The 17,836-nt window shown below is 51.6% G+C and overlaps 1 protein-coding gene across 2 annotated transcripts in view; it reads left to right on the top strand.

Annotated features, from left to right (window-relative positions):
• The first annotated feature begins 250 nt into the window (after positions 1-250).
• Zcchc14 (zinc finger CCHC-type containing 14) overlaps positions 251-17,836 on the top strand; it is a 44,336-nt gene continuing 26,750 nt past the window's right edge. For both annotated transcript variants that reach the window (NM_001427306.1, XM_087594974.1), the window contains exon 1: positions 251-1,426. In NM_001427306.1, the coding sequence (NP_001414235.1) occupies positions 839-1,426 (588 nt within the window). In that variant the 5' untranslated portion in view covers positions 251-838. The remainder of the gene's footprint in view (positions 1,427-17,836) is intronic.

The following is a 17,836-nucleotide window of genomic DNA, read 5'->3' as shown; positions in this document are numbered from 1 at the left end:
CCAAAATTCCATCCCGGGTTTTCCACCATGCCGATTCCCACCGACCAATCCGCTAGCGCCGGTCGGTAGGGGGCGGGTGCAGGCGGACCCGGCGTGATCGACAGTCCCTTTCAGAGGCGGGGCCTAGGCTTTAACCAATCCTGCGGAGGTGCTGAAACGAGCCGGCACGCAGGACAGGCAGCCTGGCCAATCGGCGTGGAGGGGCGGGCCCGGCCAGCCCGGGCTGTCGCGAGAGGCGGCCACCCCGCCCACTCCGCTGGCCGCGGCCGCCCGTGCTCGCGAGCGCGCTCTGCTCAGCTCCGACGGCCCGGGCCGCGATCCGTCCGCGGGTCCCGCTGGATCCTTCCGCCGCGCCAGGCCCGTCCGGGCGCCGCGCCCAGCCTCGCAGCGGGTAACGGCCGGCCTGGGCGCAAGCGCAGGAGGCGGCATGGCCGGGGCGGCTCCGTCGGGGGGCGGCCCACACTGACAGACCCTGCGGCGCGCGGGGAGATGGGGGCGGCCGCCTCCCGGGCGACGACGACGACGACGAGGAGCGGCCGCCGCCACTGCCGCGCACCGGCCGCCGCTGGGGACGGGCGCGGGCAGGGCGCCTCCCCGTGAGCGGCGGCCCCGAGGCCGCTCGCCGTCCCCGGCCGCCCCGGCCGCGGCCCCGGCTCCGGCCGCCGCGGGGCCCCTGGCGGGCGGCTCCCCCGGCCCGCGCGCGCCCGGCCCGCGCCCGCGCCCGGTTCGCGCGCGCGCGGCCTCGCCCGGCCCCGGCGCCCGGCCGCGGCTCTGCGCGCCCCCCGGCCGCCCGCGCGCGGCTCCCGGGCCCGGCGGCGGGCGCGGCGCGGGCGGCAGCATGGTGGAGAAGCGTTGCCCGCTGCAGAGGGACGGCGTGTACCGCTGGTTCTCCGAACTGCCGTCACCGCAGCGCGTGGAGTTCCTGTGCGGCCTGCTGGACTTGTGCATCCCGCTCGAGTTGCGCTTCCTCGGCTCGTGCCTGGAGGACTTGGCACGCAAGGACTACCATTCGCTGCGCGACTCCGAGATTAAGGCCAACAATCCGGCGGACCTGGGCAGCCTCACCAACCTGACGGACGAGGTGGTGCGCAGCAAGCTGTTGGTGTCGCTGGCGCTGCTGGGCTCGGAGCAGCGCGAGGCTGCGGGCGTGTTGTACCGCACGCTCACGCACACCGACTCCATCATCCACAACTACGGGCTACAGCTCAACGAGGGCCGCACGGGCGATGAGTTCCTTCTGCTCTTCACCATGGCCTCCAACCACCCGGCCTTCAGCTTCCACCAGAAGCAGGTGCTGCGCCAGGAGCTCACGCAGATCCAGAGCAGCCTGAACGGTGGCGGTGGCGGCGGCGGCGGCGGTGGTGGCGGTGGCAAGAGCGCGCCCGGGCCCAGCGGCGCGCTGCCCACCTGCTCGGCCTGTCACAAGGTGAGCGCACGCGCGCGGTGAGACAGCGCGGCTGGGGTCCTTTACTGGCCAGCCTGGAAGAGGACCCACTAGGGACCAGGTGGCTGGCGTCAGCGCGCGGCCTCTTTGTGTGTTCTGTGTCCCAGCCCAGGCTGGAGACAGGATAAGGCCTTTGTCCTGTCAGGCTCAGCTCTTAGGTGACAGTGCATTCAACAATTTGTCGACTTGCACTGAGCAGATGTGGTGCTGGAACCTGGACCTAGGTGGGGGCCCTGCCTGTCTGATACAGGTGTCCCCGGGCGTGCATGGCAGGGGTCGGATGTACAGGTTCGAGTGAATGCGTGTGTGTTCGTGAGGGTTGTGCAGGCTGGTAAGCGTGTCTGTCTGGAGAGCCTGACGGGGGCTTCGCAGCCTCAGCAGGTCTGCGTGTAGCTGTCACTGGTGATCCACCATCGGGGAGAACCAAAGCTCACTGAGGTGGGATCTGGTCTTAGGATGATGTCGGCTTGCTGGGCAGGAAGGGCAACCTGACCATCCATTCAGAAATGTTTGAGGACTGGCGAAGCACGTGGTTCTGTGGAAGCTGAAGGCTCTTCACACAGTGAAGAGAAGATGGAATTCATCTCCTGGGTAGCCAGCCCTCTTAGTTGCAGCCCATAGTTGTGGATGGTACAGTCGGTGTGCATTTGGGCCTTTGGAGGTCGTCAGTAGTCAGCAGCCCTGGAGCCCGCCACGCAGGTTTGTTGTGAGAGAAAGGCTCTCCAGTGCCAGGGACCATTGAGGCCCCACACCGTGTCCTTGGTTGTAGGAGGCCACGTTTGGGCCTCCTGCCCAGATGCTCTGCAGTCTGAGTTTTTTGAAGTTAAAACTCTTACTTCGCTTCCCCTGCCCAAGGTGAGCAAGGTGAGGTCGTCAGGGAGTCAGGCTCAGGCTTTGGTCGTTTTTCTTTCGCTCTCTTTGAACCTTGGGTTGTGGCTTTTCCTTTTTGATGTCTTCCTCTAAGAGGCGGCTGTGGTTCCTGAATGGGTTTCTGTGGCATCTTATCTTGTCACCGACATTGGCCTCTGAAACTGCGGTTTGCTCTTTGGCTCCTTCTTCTTTTTCAGTACATACATACTCTCCCACCTCACTTCCCCGTGTGTCAGACAGCTGTCAGCAAAGAGAGGCAGGGCCAAGGAGAGTTCAGTTCCTCACCTGTCACCTGTCTGTGGTCTCATCAGCTGCAGTTAGTTTCATCCAAGACCGGGAGCTTATCTCCCACCCCGTGCGGCCAGACCACTCACTGTGTTGAGTGAAGCTATGCACGTCAGGGGTCTGTGTCAGTCTGTGTCTTTTAGCAGGGCAGTGAATTCAGAATAGAAGTGCCTAGAACAAATGTCTTGGGTCCTCTCCCACCTACACAGTACTAGGGATGGAGCCTAGTGCATACCAGGCAGGTCTCTGCCACTGAGCCCCACCCCACTACAGCCAGCCCTCACAGTAAGTTGTATCAGATAGCCTTTGTCTCAGGCGAAAGTCTCCCCATTGAGAGATGGAGTTAATCTGGTCCTGAGGGTCTGGGCACTGGTCACTAGCCTTTGTCTCCTGTGCTGTAGCAGGCTGGGCGGAAGTCCTCCAGAGGTGACAGGACAGCTGGCAGCTGTGCTCTCAATGTGCTTCCCGGCCACGTTGGCTGTCTGCATTTTGTAGAGGCGTGCATTGTCTGGCTTGAATGTCTGTCTGCCCTGAGTGTCGCAGCTGTTGCAGTTTTCAGGAATCCTGTGGGCCTGACAGGGTCGGGGTCCTCTTTGGAAAGTTAGGGACATTGCTTGGCCTTAGCAATAAAGGCTGGGTCCCATTTGCTCAGGTCTCTTGCTTTTGCCTGGCTCTAAGTCACTCCTAAAGGGACTGTACTCCCAGGCTGGACCTTGGGCTCATTTGTGCTGTGCTTGCGGATGCCCAGCTGAGAGCCTGCTCAGCACTGGGCTGACTTGGGCCTCTGCATCCTCAGAAGAAGGTGACTCTTGCATCGCTTCCTGAGCGGTGTCACTTGTTTGGTCTTGAACTTAGGACTGATACTTGGCTCTCAGAAGTGAAGGTGTTGGGATGGCGTCTGATTCCAGTTTTTATTTCTCCTGACGGAGTTTTCTGGAGAGCTTGTTATTGCAGTTCGCTCAGCCCTCATCCCCTTTCATTTTAAAGTGCACGGTGTTCAGAGGAGCTCCGAAGGTTAAAAGAAAAGTGTGGCTTATTTGTTTTAAAGACCAAGGTTTGGGGAGTGTGGGGAGGGGCTCTGTAAGGGGACAGTGTTTGGGATATAAATAAATGAAATAAAGACCAAGGTTTTATTGTGTGGCTCTCCCTGGTCTGGGAGTTGCTGTCCTCCTACCTCTGGAGAGTCGAGAGGTTAGTTATGCACCAAGCCCAGCCATGGACATAGTTTATGCATGGCTTACTTCAGAAAACCATGTGCTGTATCTACTGGCAGGGGAACATGAGGGGCTGCGGGGCTTGATCTACTGAATGCTTCCCGTCCCTTAGGTGTGTCTCAGGATGCTGTGAACAGTGTATGTGTTTTATTTAAATAGAAAGCCTTGGTTTTGGAAGCAGGTTAAATCAAGAACTTTTTTTTTTGGTTCTTTTTTTTGTAGCTGGGGACCGAACCCAGGGCCTTGCGCTTCCTAGGCAAGCGCTCTACCACTGAGCTAAATCCCCAACCCTAAATCAAGACCTTTAACTGGCTATGAGGTACCAACTTGTAATCAACTCCAGCACTCGGGAGGCTGAAGAAGGGGGCTCACTCTGAATTGTGGTGGTCAGGGGTGTTGTGCAGAGCTGTGTGACCATTGGTTGATGTTGAATTTCAGATCATTTGGTTAGTCCTTCAAAACACCAGTGCCTGTGCGTAATCCCTCCCCTCAGCAGACACTCAGGATCAAATGTCTGCCTGTCTCCATGAGTTTGTTTTCTCTGATCCTGTGGTGTAAACAGATTCATGAATACTTGCCCTTTTGTGCTGGGCTGCTTTCTCTCGGCATGCTTTTCAGGCTTCTCTTGTAAGAGTGCACAGCACTGTGCTCTTTTTTTATGGCTGAGTAATATTCATTCATCACAGTTTATCTGCTTACCATGGGGTGGAGGTTTGGATTGAGGCTTAGTTGAGATTATTCTTCATGGTGAACTCCTGAATGCCTGGCAATGCAAGGAGCACACATGCTCCTTGGCACATTATTAGCGAATGGCTGTCCTAAGGGGCTTCATTCTTAGGACGGGCTGCTGCCTTAGGGGTGCTTAATGGTGCTGCCTAGTTGTCAGGCCCTCTGGGTTCTGTGGTTACAGTGACAGCTAGAGCCAGCTGTGGTTCTGTCCTCTATGTGCCGGAACATAGTCCAGTGTCCTGTGTGGGCTAGTTTTGTTGTTATTGTTGGTTTTTTTTTTTTTTTTTTTTTTTTTTTTTTTTTTCCTTTTAGGGGGTTTGAAATGGCGTGCTGCCTATGGGGTAGATTGAGGTTCTGGTCTTATTTTTGGTGGATGTCTGTACAGTTCCAGAGCTGTCCACCTGAGTTTGGCCATGTATGCCTTAGGGTTAGCCTTGTGTAGACTTTCAACAATGTCCACAGACTATGTATAAAGCTGCTTGTAAGCTCTCGTCTGAGATGGACCACAGTTCCACTTGGCTGCTGGTAAGTGGCTCTGGTAAGCTCTTGCAAGTCATTACAGTTCAAAGGTCAGGTTTTGAGGCATTCTTGTCCTGCGGGTATCATGTGAGGAATAGATGTCTTTGCTTGATTTCTCTTTTAAACCTGACCCCTGCACACAGTTGTCAAAAGCCCCTAGCGTTCCAGAGGAGCTAGAACAGATTACAGCGTCATCAGTGACCTGACTGAGGGTGCTGTTTTTTTCTATAGGGCAACCGGAGCTCCTCTGAGTCCCTGCACTGAGTCTGCTGTCTGTCTGTAGTCATTCCTCCGTGTTTCTGTGTAAGGGAGGGTATTCCAACGCAGCACCCTCAGACTCTGTGTGATGGCCTTCTTAGTGGCATATTCCAACAGCAAGCAGACGCCGTGTCATGTCTTGAGTTATAGCAGGCCCCTTTGAACCACTGGTGTGACAATGTGGCTCTGAAGGGACTGTCTTTTCCCCACACATGGAGCCCTAAGGCTGTTGCTTTCACGATAGCCAGCCCACTGCTCCTTCACCATTTGCAGCCATCTGAGCTGTGTGCTGGAACGTGGTGCTTCAGAACCTGGAACCTGTCACAGCAGGTCTGATGCATAGCACAGTGCACTGCATGCACAGGTAGCTAGCAAGTGACCAGGAACACACAGAGGCAAGTCTTGCTCCTTTTCTGAAGCCATTTTTACTGAAGTTCATTCTGTTTATTGGCCTCGGTTCTGTATACCATGCCCACTTTGCCTTTAGGTTGAGAGCACACTTAAGATATATAGTTTCTAGAACATTGGCGTGCACACTGCTAGAAGTGCTATCTATATGTGCTGCGTGCGTCTGTTGACTTGGATGACTGGTGGCTTCTGGGAGGCTAAGTGAAGATCACAGTAAATTTTTTTAAAAAAGATCTATTTTTATGTTATGTGTATGAGTATTTTGCCTGTATGTCTGTACCACATACAGACCTGATGCCAGTGGATGACCAAAAAGACATCAGGTCCATGGGCCTGGAATTACTACCATGTGGGTGCTAGGAATTGAACCCAGGTCTTCTGGAAGATTAGCCAGTGCTCTTAACTGCTGAGCCCCACATTTTTTTTTAATTTATTCATTTATTATATATAAGTACACTGTAGCTGTCTTCAGATACACCAGAAGAGGGCATTGGATCTCCTTACAGATGGTTATGAGCCACCATGTGGTTGCTGGGAATTGAACTCAGGACCTCTGGAAGAGTAGTCGGGTGCTCTTAACCGCTGAGCCATCTCTCCAGCCCCAACCCCACATTTTTATAAATTATTTTTTGCCTGGGAGAAATAATTTTTACATTAGTCTTGCCTCTTCCTTAGCAGGGTCAGATTTCAGAAGAGCTGGGACCTGGGAGGGTGAGCTCACTAGTGAGATGGCTGTAGGCTTTGACTTTCTGAGGCAGTGTTAGCAAGGCAAGAAGGAACACTGTTCAAGGTCACAGTTGAACTCACAGTGAGATCTGTTCTAGACAAAAAAGCAAAACAGCTGTCAGCATTTGTAAAGCAGTAACGCTGGATTTGTTGTGGGTTGAAAGACTTGAAGTTGTTTAACGTGAGGCCAGGGTGGAAGCACACATCCACTGGCAGTGGTTGGTTCTCTGATAGCCTACAGGGCACTTGGCTAGTTTTACACCAGCCGGTTTGCCTGCCTCTCCTTGGCCACAGATAGAAAGGTACAGGCTTCTCTTGATGTCCTGGCTTTAACCATCTTGTTTCCTTGGGGACTTTACAGGGCCATGCGTCTGAACTTCACTGCTTCCTGTCTCTCTTCTTCCCCATCAGCACCTTTGACAAACTCCAGTGTTTCTGTGCTTGGCCCCTAAGCTACTCTTTGTCCTGAGCATGGCTCCACCTTCTGGTGAGGTCAGCACTTCTTCTGGACCTGCCCATGTGTGTCTTGACACACATACACATTGCAGTAAATACATGCATGTTGACTAGGAACCGGGCCACCCTGCCACATGCCCATGGTGTCTGCCCTCATCCTCAGATACACCAGCCTGTGGTCATTCCCTTTGACAGCTCTTGTCTTCAGCTAAGATAGTTTTTCTTGATGGGAATTCAGTAGTTGTTTAAATTAAGAGATGTTTTAAATTGGTTTCATAATCAGACAGGTGGCCAAAATGGTACAAAAGAACCCTGAATGCGAAGTCCCCTCACAAGGGCCAGCTGGCATTCTCTTCTTTCCCTGGGGCTTGGATCCCTTAGGTTTGCATTTAAGGTGCTTGCTGACAGGCCCTCCAGCCAGCACTCCAGAGGCAAATGCTACATAGCAAGAGTCTGCCTTAAAACAAACGAAAAAACCCTCAAAAAAACCCCCAAACCACAATTTTGCCTTTTCCCCAGCCACCCATCCCTTTTATAGAACAGTTCGTTTTAGAACTTTTGGGAAAGATTGTATGTACTTGCATGTTTCTTCCTCATACACTTGTCCCTTGCTCCTCATGTGACCCTAGTATATGAGCATGACTGAATTGTTCACCTTGCTCTTGTGAACGTGGCTGTTTACCTGCCTTGAGTTGAGCCTCACCATCCCCGTGATGCATCTTGCTGAGTACTGACAGGCACTGCAGTGTGTGTGTGTGCACGGGTGTGTATGTGTGATATCTGTGCTCTTTAAGGCTGCCGCAGTGTGTCTAGGTGCTTCTTTCCCTGGACCTGCCAGTGTAGCAGCAGACCTTGGTCACATTCATAGAGAACCATCCTTGCGGCTTTCTCTAGGTCACATTGTTGCACATCTCCTCAGGTGACCACGTTAGCAGTTTGTCACTGCTTTTCCCATCAGGCAAGGGGCTCTGTGATGTAGAGGCAGCTGACCTTTGAGAACGCTGAATGTAGGAGGAGCTGTGGTTTTTTTCCCCCATCTTTGGCTTTCCAAGAGGGTTGACTGGTTATACCACATGTGACTTTTGGTGTTGTGGTCTAGTAGATCACATGTACTGAGAAGGGCACATATGTGATGCATGCATGTTAAGCATGACACCACTTAAGTGAGGATGCTTCCCTGTATCTTCTGGCCAGAACCTGAGTCTTTTGTCTATTGACTTGCCTCAATCGGAATTGATTTGGTATGAGGGTGACATGCATGTGCTAGTGTCTTTCTCAGCTCCTGGATGGTGGCCTTAAACCCTGAGTGGAACTGCTCTCTCGTCACACACCCAGTACTGTTCGGATTTGCTTCTGAACTGTCTGGATGGTTTTGTGGGTATGTGGGAGGGTATTGTCATCATGGTTGTTGTTCAGTTTTTAATTAATTTACTTACTTTGAGATGGAGTCTGACTCTATGGCCTAGGCTGTCCTGGAACTCATGATCCCCCTACTTCAGCCTCCCTAGGGCTAGGACTCTAGAGTTGTGTACCAGCAGGCAGGCTCCTGTGCTGTCCTTCCCAGGGTGTACTCCTGGTGGCCTTAAGTTGAGTCTAAGCCTCTGGCCCCCAGCCACTCCTTCCTTGTTCAGGGAATGCCAGCTTTTCGGTTTTAGTTTTAAGCAAACATGGCTGTTGAGCAGTTCCCACATGGTGGTTTGTGGGGTGGGGCCTAAGCTGGCTGCACCACACTTGTGTGTGGAGACTGGCTTTTCCTTCCTTCTTTCCTTCCTTCCTTCCTTCCTTCCTGGCTTCCTTCCTTCTTTCCTTCCTTCCTTTCTTCCTTCCTTCCTCTTTCTTTCTTTCTTTCTTTCTTTCTTTCTTTCTTTCTTCTGTATAATTCATGGTATTTTCCTCTTTGATTTTGCCATTCCCACTGATGACTGTGCAGCCCCCTCCCCAGCCCATCCCCAAAGAGGGTGGAGCTCCCAGTGGGCGTCCCTAGTCACCCAGGCCTTCGAGGTGTCCTTGTCCCGCTGAGGGCTGCTTGGCAAGTCCTGCATGGCATCCTAGCCTGGGGTAGTGTGTATAGCATCCTAGCCTGGGGTAGTGTGTATAGCATCCTAGCCTGGGGTAGTGTGTGTAGCATCCTAGCCTGGGGTAGTGTGTGTAGCATCCTAGCCTGCTTCTCTCTTCCTCACTCCCTCCCATCTCCTCTTGCTCCCAGCAACACTTACAGGGACAGATACATAGCACAATGTCTATGCATAGGGCACAGATGGACACAGAGCACACCTGGGGTGTTTGCTGTGTGTACACGTCAAGAGGCACGTGTGTGGCACATACACAGCACCTTTCTTCACACCCTGGTGTCATTATCCACTGTTCACCCTGAACAGGGGACTCCTTCCCAGCTTCTTGACTTTTTTTTTTTAAAGTTAAATCACTAGAAAGTTTTGTCCCTTAACTTTCCTTAGAAATCACAGCAGAATGCCTGACTTGTGACCTTGCCCTGGGTCTGGTTTCTAATGGCAGGTACTGTGGTGGTGCCTGCATTCATTTGGTCTTGGAAAGGTGCTGTGGTTTCCTCGGCCTGGCCTACAGTTGTCAGTGTGGCGTGGTGTGGTGTCGTGTGGCGTGGCGTGGCTGTCTCTGCATGCCATCTTCTTGTGCCATTCCTGCTGCTCCTGACCTTGCCTGTGCCAGTGTGACTGCCTCATTGCCACTTCATGGCTCACACACACACTCACCTTTTCCTTACGCTCTTAGATTTGTCTGCCCGGCAAGACCATAGGTGTCTCTGTGTTTCTGTTGGAAGACACTGGAAACAAGGGTACTTGCTGGAGCACAGAGATGGTGATCACCCAGCGTCTTGGAGCACTGCCAGCTCCAAGAGACATCTGTTCTAGCCTGTGGGAAGGTGCAGGGGCTGGTGCTGTGGCCAATTCCTGGTGTGATCAGGGGCATGGCAGGAACTGTTTTTCTCAAGTACTGTGGGCCCTTCCCAGGGAGCTTCATGCTCTGTGTCCTACGTAATGGTCTTTGACTTGGTGTCCCCCAACGCTGGCTGTGCATCTCTGAGGGAAAAACACTGCGATGTGGCCTTTGGCTTTGTGCTGCCTTCACTGCCAACATATAGAACCCACAGGATCCTGAGAAAGTGCGCCCAGTGGTGAGGGCCCTGGGAGGCATGCCGTCACCCTTTAGCAGACTGTTCTCCTATGCCACTCTACAGTTTTGCAGAATAGCTGTTGTTCTGGAGAAAGGCCTATGAGCTGTGTTCCTTCGTGTTCATGCAGCTTGAGTGTGGCAGGCTGGGTGCTGTGGTTGCTAATGCTAATGGCCTGAGTGGCCAGCCTGCTTCTCTTAGCCTAACTGGCGACAATAGGTTACCATCAGAAGGGAAAGCCATGGAATCATTTTCTGGTTGTTGTAATTAGTATGTCCTCGGCCTGTACTGACGGAGGTGAGCCTCATTAAAGCATGTGTGGTGGGAAGTTCTACGTGTGCCAAGTATAGTCACCCGAGATTCTGCAGGTTGCAGTTCAGACTTAGTGTATGAAACAGAGGCCTAACCCTGTACCCTATCGCTCTGATACTCAGGAATGATGCTGGGCCACCTCGTGGTTTGGTAAAGTGGAAGGGATGTTCGAGGTGTCAATGGCAGCTGTGGGAAGGTTGACATGGTACACCCATGTATTGCCAAATGCCAGGCTTTTTGAGGTGGGGTAGAGGCTTCTGTGCAGGGTGCCGAAGGCCAGCAGTAGGCATAGCACACAGGGAGGGAGTCCTCTGATAGTGTGTGGTGGGGTTGGGAGGGGGTGTCTGGACTGTAGAGAGAGCAGGAGTGATGGGAGCCATCAGGGGTGGGCAGGGAGGCTCTGACCACCCTGGCTTCTCCCTCAGGGTCAAGTGAGATGTGAGACAGAGAGCAAGGATCTGAGAAAGGCGATGATGGTAGCTCACACCTGCCTTGCTCAGCACTGCCTCCAGTGCAGCCCAGGGATAGTTGAATTGTCACCACAGAGTTAGTTGATCTATGTTCCTCTTTTGGCACCAAGAAAATAGGTAAGCCTTAGCAGTTTGCAAAGGTGGCATCAGCTAGTGGCTATTTTTATTATGTGGAGACAAAGTGACGACATTTGTTTTAGTTCATTGTTAGAAATGAAGGGAATTTCCAGAGAATGAGATGTGAAGGCAGCTTTGGTCTGGGAGGCTGCAGAGGTGGGCAGAGCCATTCAGCAGAATGGGGCTACCTGCAGGGCTCTGTCTTGGGATCTATAGTCCTCTCCCAGGGCTGCATTGGGACCTGCAGGCCTAGTGTTCTCAGTCCCTCACACCAGTACTTTGCAGTGATTGATTTAAAGACAAAACTTACAATGGTCTTCCCTGTGCTGTTTGGACTGTGTGAGCTGTGTGAGCCCACGCAGTCTAAGCCCGTCCTGGTATATAGGGGCTCTTCTTCTCCATTGCTACCTTCATCTCCTGACCTCCTCATGTCTTTCTGCCTGTCATCTTTGTTCTAGCTGCTACTTTTCTTCCCCTGGTTGGTTTTGTATATCTGAAGACTTCTTTTAACCAGTCATAGACTTCTGTTTTCTCTGTCTTCTTCCCACTGTGGGGTTTCATGAACACACACACACACACACACACATACACACACACACACACACACACGAGCAGGTTCTTATATCAACAACAGAGGCCGAAGTCCCATAGTACAGTGTAGTAGTTTGCTTCAGTGGGAGGAGTTTTTGTTCTATTTTAAAATCAAAATGAAGATAGAGGCTGGTCTGAAGCTCAGGGGCAGAGTGCTTGCCTAGTGTGTACAAGGTCCTCACACCTTAGTTCAGCATACAAATACACAGGGGGAGGGAGAGAAGAGGAGGCAGGAAGTGGTGGTACTTACCAGTAAACCCAACATTTAGAAGACTGAAGCAGGAAGGCCCCAAGTTCAAGGCTGGCTTCGGCTCCAGAACAAAACCATCTGAGTGCGTGCGTGCGTGCGTGCGTGCGTGCATGCACAGTCCTTTACGTTTGCCCATGTTCTTACCATTTTGTGGTTTTCCTTCCCATAGAAGCTCCAGCTTGGTGCCACATTCTTTCAGTGTGTGCTGTGCTGCACACAGCTTTGCTTTTACCTGTCTCATCAGAGGACATTGTCACGGAGTTCAGCACCCTCGACTGATAGCTTTTTTCCTCTTCTGGCTTTGAAAAGCAGAGCATATGGACTGTTCTCACTTCCTTTGTCACCCTCTGGCTGGGCTCAGGCTTTTCTTGTGGTATTGATGGTATGCCTGTGTGCTTTCCTGAGCTTGCCTGCTGGGTGTTCTCTGGACATTTTGGAGCTGTGAATCTATGTCTTTTGCTGGATTTGGGGGTTTAGTAACACATTCCAGCCACGTGTGTTTCCTATGATGCAATCACAGGCATGCCGCCTGTTGTTCCCCATAGATGTCATCTCAGATCTCTCTCCTCTTCAGCTGTGGGGACACTTTCCACGGATCCATGTTCAAAGCCACAGCGTGTCGCCATCTCCAGCCTGATGCTAAGCCCTCCAATGGATTTTTAGTTCAGAAAGAGCATCTTCTGGTTATGAAATTTCCACTTTTAAAGCTTCTTTTTCTTGAGGGGTTTGGTACAAAGCACACACCTTTCATCTCAGCACTCCGACTGCAGCGGCAAGTGGATCTCTGTAAGTTCTAGGACAACTAGAGTTAGTGAGATCCTGCTTCAAAAAACCAACCAACCAATAAACAACCAAACCCTCTCCCACTATGTCGTTTTCTCATGGTGCTGGTAGTTCTTCACTCTGTTCCCCCGTTGTATTGCTTAGTAATGCTTGCCTGCTGTTTCTGCCTGAGACTCTTAGCCAGCGTGGTCTTTGCCAGGAACCTTTTACTCTGCCATGGTCCTATTTTTGTTTTTCTTGATGTCTGTTGGTTATGGTTGTTTCTTGAATTCTGTGAGGGAGATACTGTAGGAACTGTGGATTTGGTTCTGGAGAATGAGGGTGCTCAGGGTGGCTGGGAGGACCACATGTTTCTCCTTTTAGTCCATGATGAGCTGTGATCTCAGCAATTCTTGCTGCTGTGTTGTCTGTCAGTCAGGGGTCTTTTTCAAATGCACATGGTTTGTTGTTCATTCACCAGGGATAGGGAAGGAACCTAATAACCTGACAACCTGGTTCTAAGTCAGGCCCCAGTATCAGAGGGAGGTTCACACATGGTGGTTGGGTAGAGGTGGTCCAAGCAGGTCCAGTCGCAGGTCTGAATGAGCAGTGCACAGTAAGCCACTGTTTACATCTTCTTATGGAGAAAGGATGGTGAGTGGGAGCTGGCTCTGCATAAGGTGCTCCCGGAGAGTGACAGAGGCTCTCGGTTGTGCTGATCCTGGTCACCTAGGGTGCTGGACATTCAATAATCACTAAAGTCAGAGCCAAGCCAGAGGCAGGAGGTCCTGGTGGCAGTGTGGTCACTGAAAGGGTCCTTGTTGCTAGTGTACGTGGCTCATGTGTGTTGAGTTGAGGTCTGATGGAGACCAGTGTCTTCTGATCTGATGTGAGCTTTGGTTCTTAGAGCTCTTCAGCGCCTTTTTGGTCTCCACTTTTGGTTGTTGGCAGTCCCTAGGGCTTTGCTGGTTACACCCAGGGGCTTGCTTTGACATCAGGACACAGAGCAGAACCAACCCCATACCTGGGTTTCTCAGAACTCTTTCTGAAGTGTGGCACAATGGATAGGTAGGGCTTAGGTGTGACTCTTACAGTGTGTGTGGGGGGAGGGGTTCTCTGTCCCCTGTACTGGAACTCTACCACTAGACTACACCCTGGATCAGCTCATGGGTTCCCTCTGGCCTTCCCTGATGAGCACAGAGCACAGCTCACAGGATAAAATCCTACCCCTCGTCCTATGATCGTCTCACTCATCTGCTGCCTTTGGCACTCACTGTTCGGCTCATCAGTGTTTGTAGAAGGTTTGGGCTGGCTACTGATCATAGTTTTAATGCTGTGGAGCCCATGTCTAGGCTACACAGCAGTTTCCTTAGCACTCTGTCTGTTGCGGGGGGTCCATCTTAGGCAGCTGAGTCATTAGTGGATTTACTGTGATTCAGCCAGTTTCTCATAAAACTCCAAGGTGGAAACATGCTTCTGAGCCAGCCACCTGGGAGCCTGATGTGGGAACATTGCTTGAGCCCAAGACTTGGGGGACTTGGGGACAGCCTGGACAAGGTTATAAGACCCCTCCCCATGTTTAAAGGAAACATTCCTAGCCAGAATGTGTGTGGTTTGTCTTCAATGTCAGCAGTCCTTCATAAACACTCACAACTAGTGCCTCTCTCCTGTCCCTTGGTTGAGGGGTCGTGGACCTGACTCCCACTTGTGGTGCCCAGCAGAGGGACAACACGTGCTGCTTGAGTTTAGGTATTGGGTTTTCGAGGGGAGAGAACTGAGGTAATGGCTTGCTGCTTTACTTTAGATGGCAGATATTGGTGCACTGGAATGAGCTTCTTGTACCAGGGTTCATCAATTAGGAACACTGGCTGATCTTCCAGAGAACCCAGGACCTGGGTTTGAACTTCAGCACCTATAAGTAGCTCACAAAATGTCTGTAATCCCAGTTACAGGAGATCTCACACCTCTTGTGCTCTGGGGGCCTTGCACACATGTGATCCACAGGTCTATACACAGATGAAACACTTATGAATACAATAAAAATAATAAATCACTAAGCATGGTGATTCACACCTTTAATCCCAGCACTTAGGAGGCAACGGCAGGTAGATCTCTGTGATTTCAAGGCCTGGTCTGGTCCACACAGAAGGCTCTAGGCCAGCCAAGGCTACATAGAGAGACCTTGCTTCAAACAATAACCAACAAAATTTATGGTCTGGAGAGGTGACTCGGGAGTTAGGAGTACGTACTGTTCTTCCAGAGGATCTGAGTTCGATTGGCAGTGCCCCACATCAAGCAGTTCACCAACCATGTGTAACCGACTCCAGGAGAAAGCTGACTCTGATCTCTGCAGGCACCTGCACTCTGTGTGCACACCCATACACAGAGTTTAAAACTAAACTTGACCGCTGCGGGTCCCTCACCTTCATGGCCATGATCACCTCACTGCTCATTAACAGTGGCTCTTTCTCTTGGCAGCTGCGGCTTCCTACTTCCACCACCCTAGCCAGGCAGCCCTTACCATCCACCATCATAGAGCAGACGCTGAAGCTAGAGCCTGGGACTGAGGCGTACTACTCAGAATCCCTGTGCCTGTCCATGTCTTCTGGTAGGGCTGTAGGGCAGCTCACGGACTGTGTATGACAGCCCCATTCTGGGCTGCTCCCGAGAGCCAGCAGCTTTAGTCTTGAGGTTCATACGATGTTAGAGGCTACCTGTGCCCTCCAGCTGAATGCACAACCAGTGCGTGAGTTCCCCAGGGCAAGAGTGCAGGCCATGGCCCTTGACTATAGGAGGTCGATGGGGTCCACCACCTTCTTCATCTCTGTCTCTAGTGCCTGGGCTCACTGTGGAGACCTGGGAGAGAGTGCTGGGCAGTGATGTTGCCACAGAAGCAATGAGGCAGTAGCCAGCTCCAGTCAATAAGAGAGCTGGGGTGTCCCTTGGACCTGCCTCAGACTGTGACAGGCAAGGTGACAAGAAGCAGGTTATTACTTTGAGGGGCATCGTCTGTGCACCAAGCTCAGTCGTCAGTCACCTACATCTGTGGCGCACCATAAAGCCGTGCATGGTCACCAGGAGGAGCCTACTCTCTCAGTTCAGCCTCTGTCTGGTGCTGCAGGGTTCTCCCAGCAGGCCTGGGAGTTTTTGCTGGCTGCACTGTGGGACCAGTTTGTGATGGGTGTCTGCATGTCCTACCTAGCAGACCTTGCTGGCTGTGGAAAAAACCTGCTCTCCTGACCCCTTAGGAATCCCTCGCAGTACCTCTGCCATAATTAAGCAGACTGTGTCTTCTTTCTCTCATCTGTCTCTCTGTCTCCATTTTCTCTATCTATCTAGTAAAAGCAATGTTTGGTGTGGAAAGTGGTTTTTGGTTAGCATTGGCTTTCATTTGGCCTGAGTCAGCAAATAGCTTTCACTATTAAACTATTTTCTTGTTCTGGTTTAGAGACACATAATGACTATTTTAGTAAAGTGCTTACAAATCAGTTTTCTTTTTCTTTTGTTTTTTTTACATTGACTTGAAAGCATATAGCAGATGTTACTCTTTCCTGCTAGGCCTGGCTGTGCCTGACTAGACTGTGTTTGGGTTGTAGTGCCAGCTCTTGTTGCTTTGGCTCTACACACTGTCATGCCTAAAGGCCCATTCCCAGGATTTGGAAGCTCTTCCAGCCAGTTAGGCCCATGGTGATTTCTGGACCACCACCTCATCCTTTCCACTTGATCACCTTGAAGTTGTCAACTTCCCAGTGAGGAATGGCTTCTGGGGTCTTGATTGGGTGTCTGTCCCTCCCACAGCTCTGGGTAGTGCCCTGGGGACCTCGCTTGTGGAGGGTAGGGATGAAGTAGAAAGACCGCAGCTCTGTGTGCCTTCCTGAGCTGCTGCTCATAGTTGGTAGGGGGGTACATCTGTATTTACTGTATCTTCAGCTTCTTCTAAAAAGTAATGTCTGCTCTTTGAAGAAAAGTTGGAAAATGGAAAACTGGAAAATAAAGTCAGACATGTTGGTTGGTGTGTGCCTGTAACCTCAGTACTCAAGAGGATCCTGAGGCTGGAGGCTCACTGTGCATTTGAGGCCCTTAACTAGTCTGGCCTCTTCGCACTGTCACATCTGTTCTGATGCTACTGCTACTAAGGGGCTTGACCAGCTCCACCCTGTGGCTGGGGTGCTCATGCCCAGTTAGTTCCATTCCAGGCTGCTGCAGGAGCACCTGGAAGGTAGGGCTCACTTCCTGCTCCTGTGTTGCCTCCTGCCTGTGAGCTGGGTACCCTGTCATGGCTGAAGAATTACAAGAATCAGGAGAGAGGTGGGACTGTTCTCCCAGTGTCCTGTGACCAGAACACCTTTGCCAGCTCTTCCTTATCCTGTCTCCTGTAGTCATGACTGGCCTTCCCTGGGATCATGACATCTTGATGTCTCCATGGTGACAACTGAGACCACATTTATAGGCTCTGCTGGATGGAGTCTCCTTATAACATTAAAGTCTATCTAAACCTCGCTAAACAAATAGTCATCACCTATATAAATGCCATAGTAGTAGTCGTCACCTATATAAATGCCACAGTAGTAGTCGTCACCTATATAAATGCCTTAAACTCCTTTTGAGTTTTTCTTCTCTCTTTCTGGTGCCTATCTGCTTGTAGACCCACTTTCCTCTTTTCACTACCTGTGAACATTCTGTATACTGGAGGAACATTGTTTTCCTCCAATTCAGTTTAAAGGACTCTTGGTCTTCAGTCAGATGGCTGTGACTTGTCTGTGTCACTTGTGAATTTGGTGTGTGTTGATGACATTGGTTTTCACCCTGTGAAGGTGAGTTGTGTCTTCCTGCATACAAGTCCTTGACTTTGTCACTGGTTGGTGACAGCTTTAGAATCTGTTGAGTCCTCCAGGTAGCTTTAGACACTCAGAAGGTGCAGAGGTGTCATGGATAGCTGTGCTCTGCCTCCTGGCAGTCCAGCACTGACACTAGTTGACACTTGCCAGCCGAGGCTGATTGCTGCTTGTCTTGAAGTGATGATTTTGTTCTACTGAAGTTCAGATGATGAAACGACTTTTTACACTGTCATTGCTAGTTTCAGAAGAGGTGATGGCCTGTCATGATGGAAGGAGGAGAGACCCCCCCTGGTTATCCTCTGGATTCTAGCACAGGATGTGGACGTTGACTGGCTGTTAGACATTCTGTCCAGTGCCAAGGGGATACCCAAGAGGGCAGGAAGCTCTGTAGAACCCCCGCCGTGCAGTCTTTCTGTGTGGCCATGTTTTTTCACTGTGC

Source organism: Rattus norvegicus, chromosome 19, assembly GCF_021556685.1.
Source record: "Rattus norvegicus strain SHRSP/BbbUtx chromosome 19, alternate assembly SHRSP_T2T, whole genome shotgun sequence".
NCBI lineage: Eukaryota > Metazoa > Chordata > Mammalia > Rodentia > Muridae > Rattus > Rattus norvegicus.
Note: the sequence above shows the minus strand (reverse complement) of the source record. Positions and strands in the feature narration are given on the sequence as shown.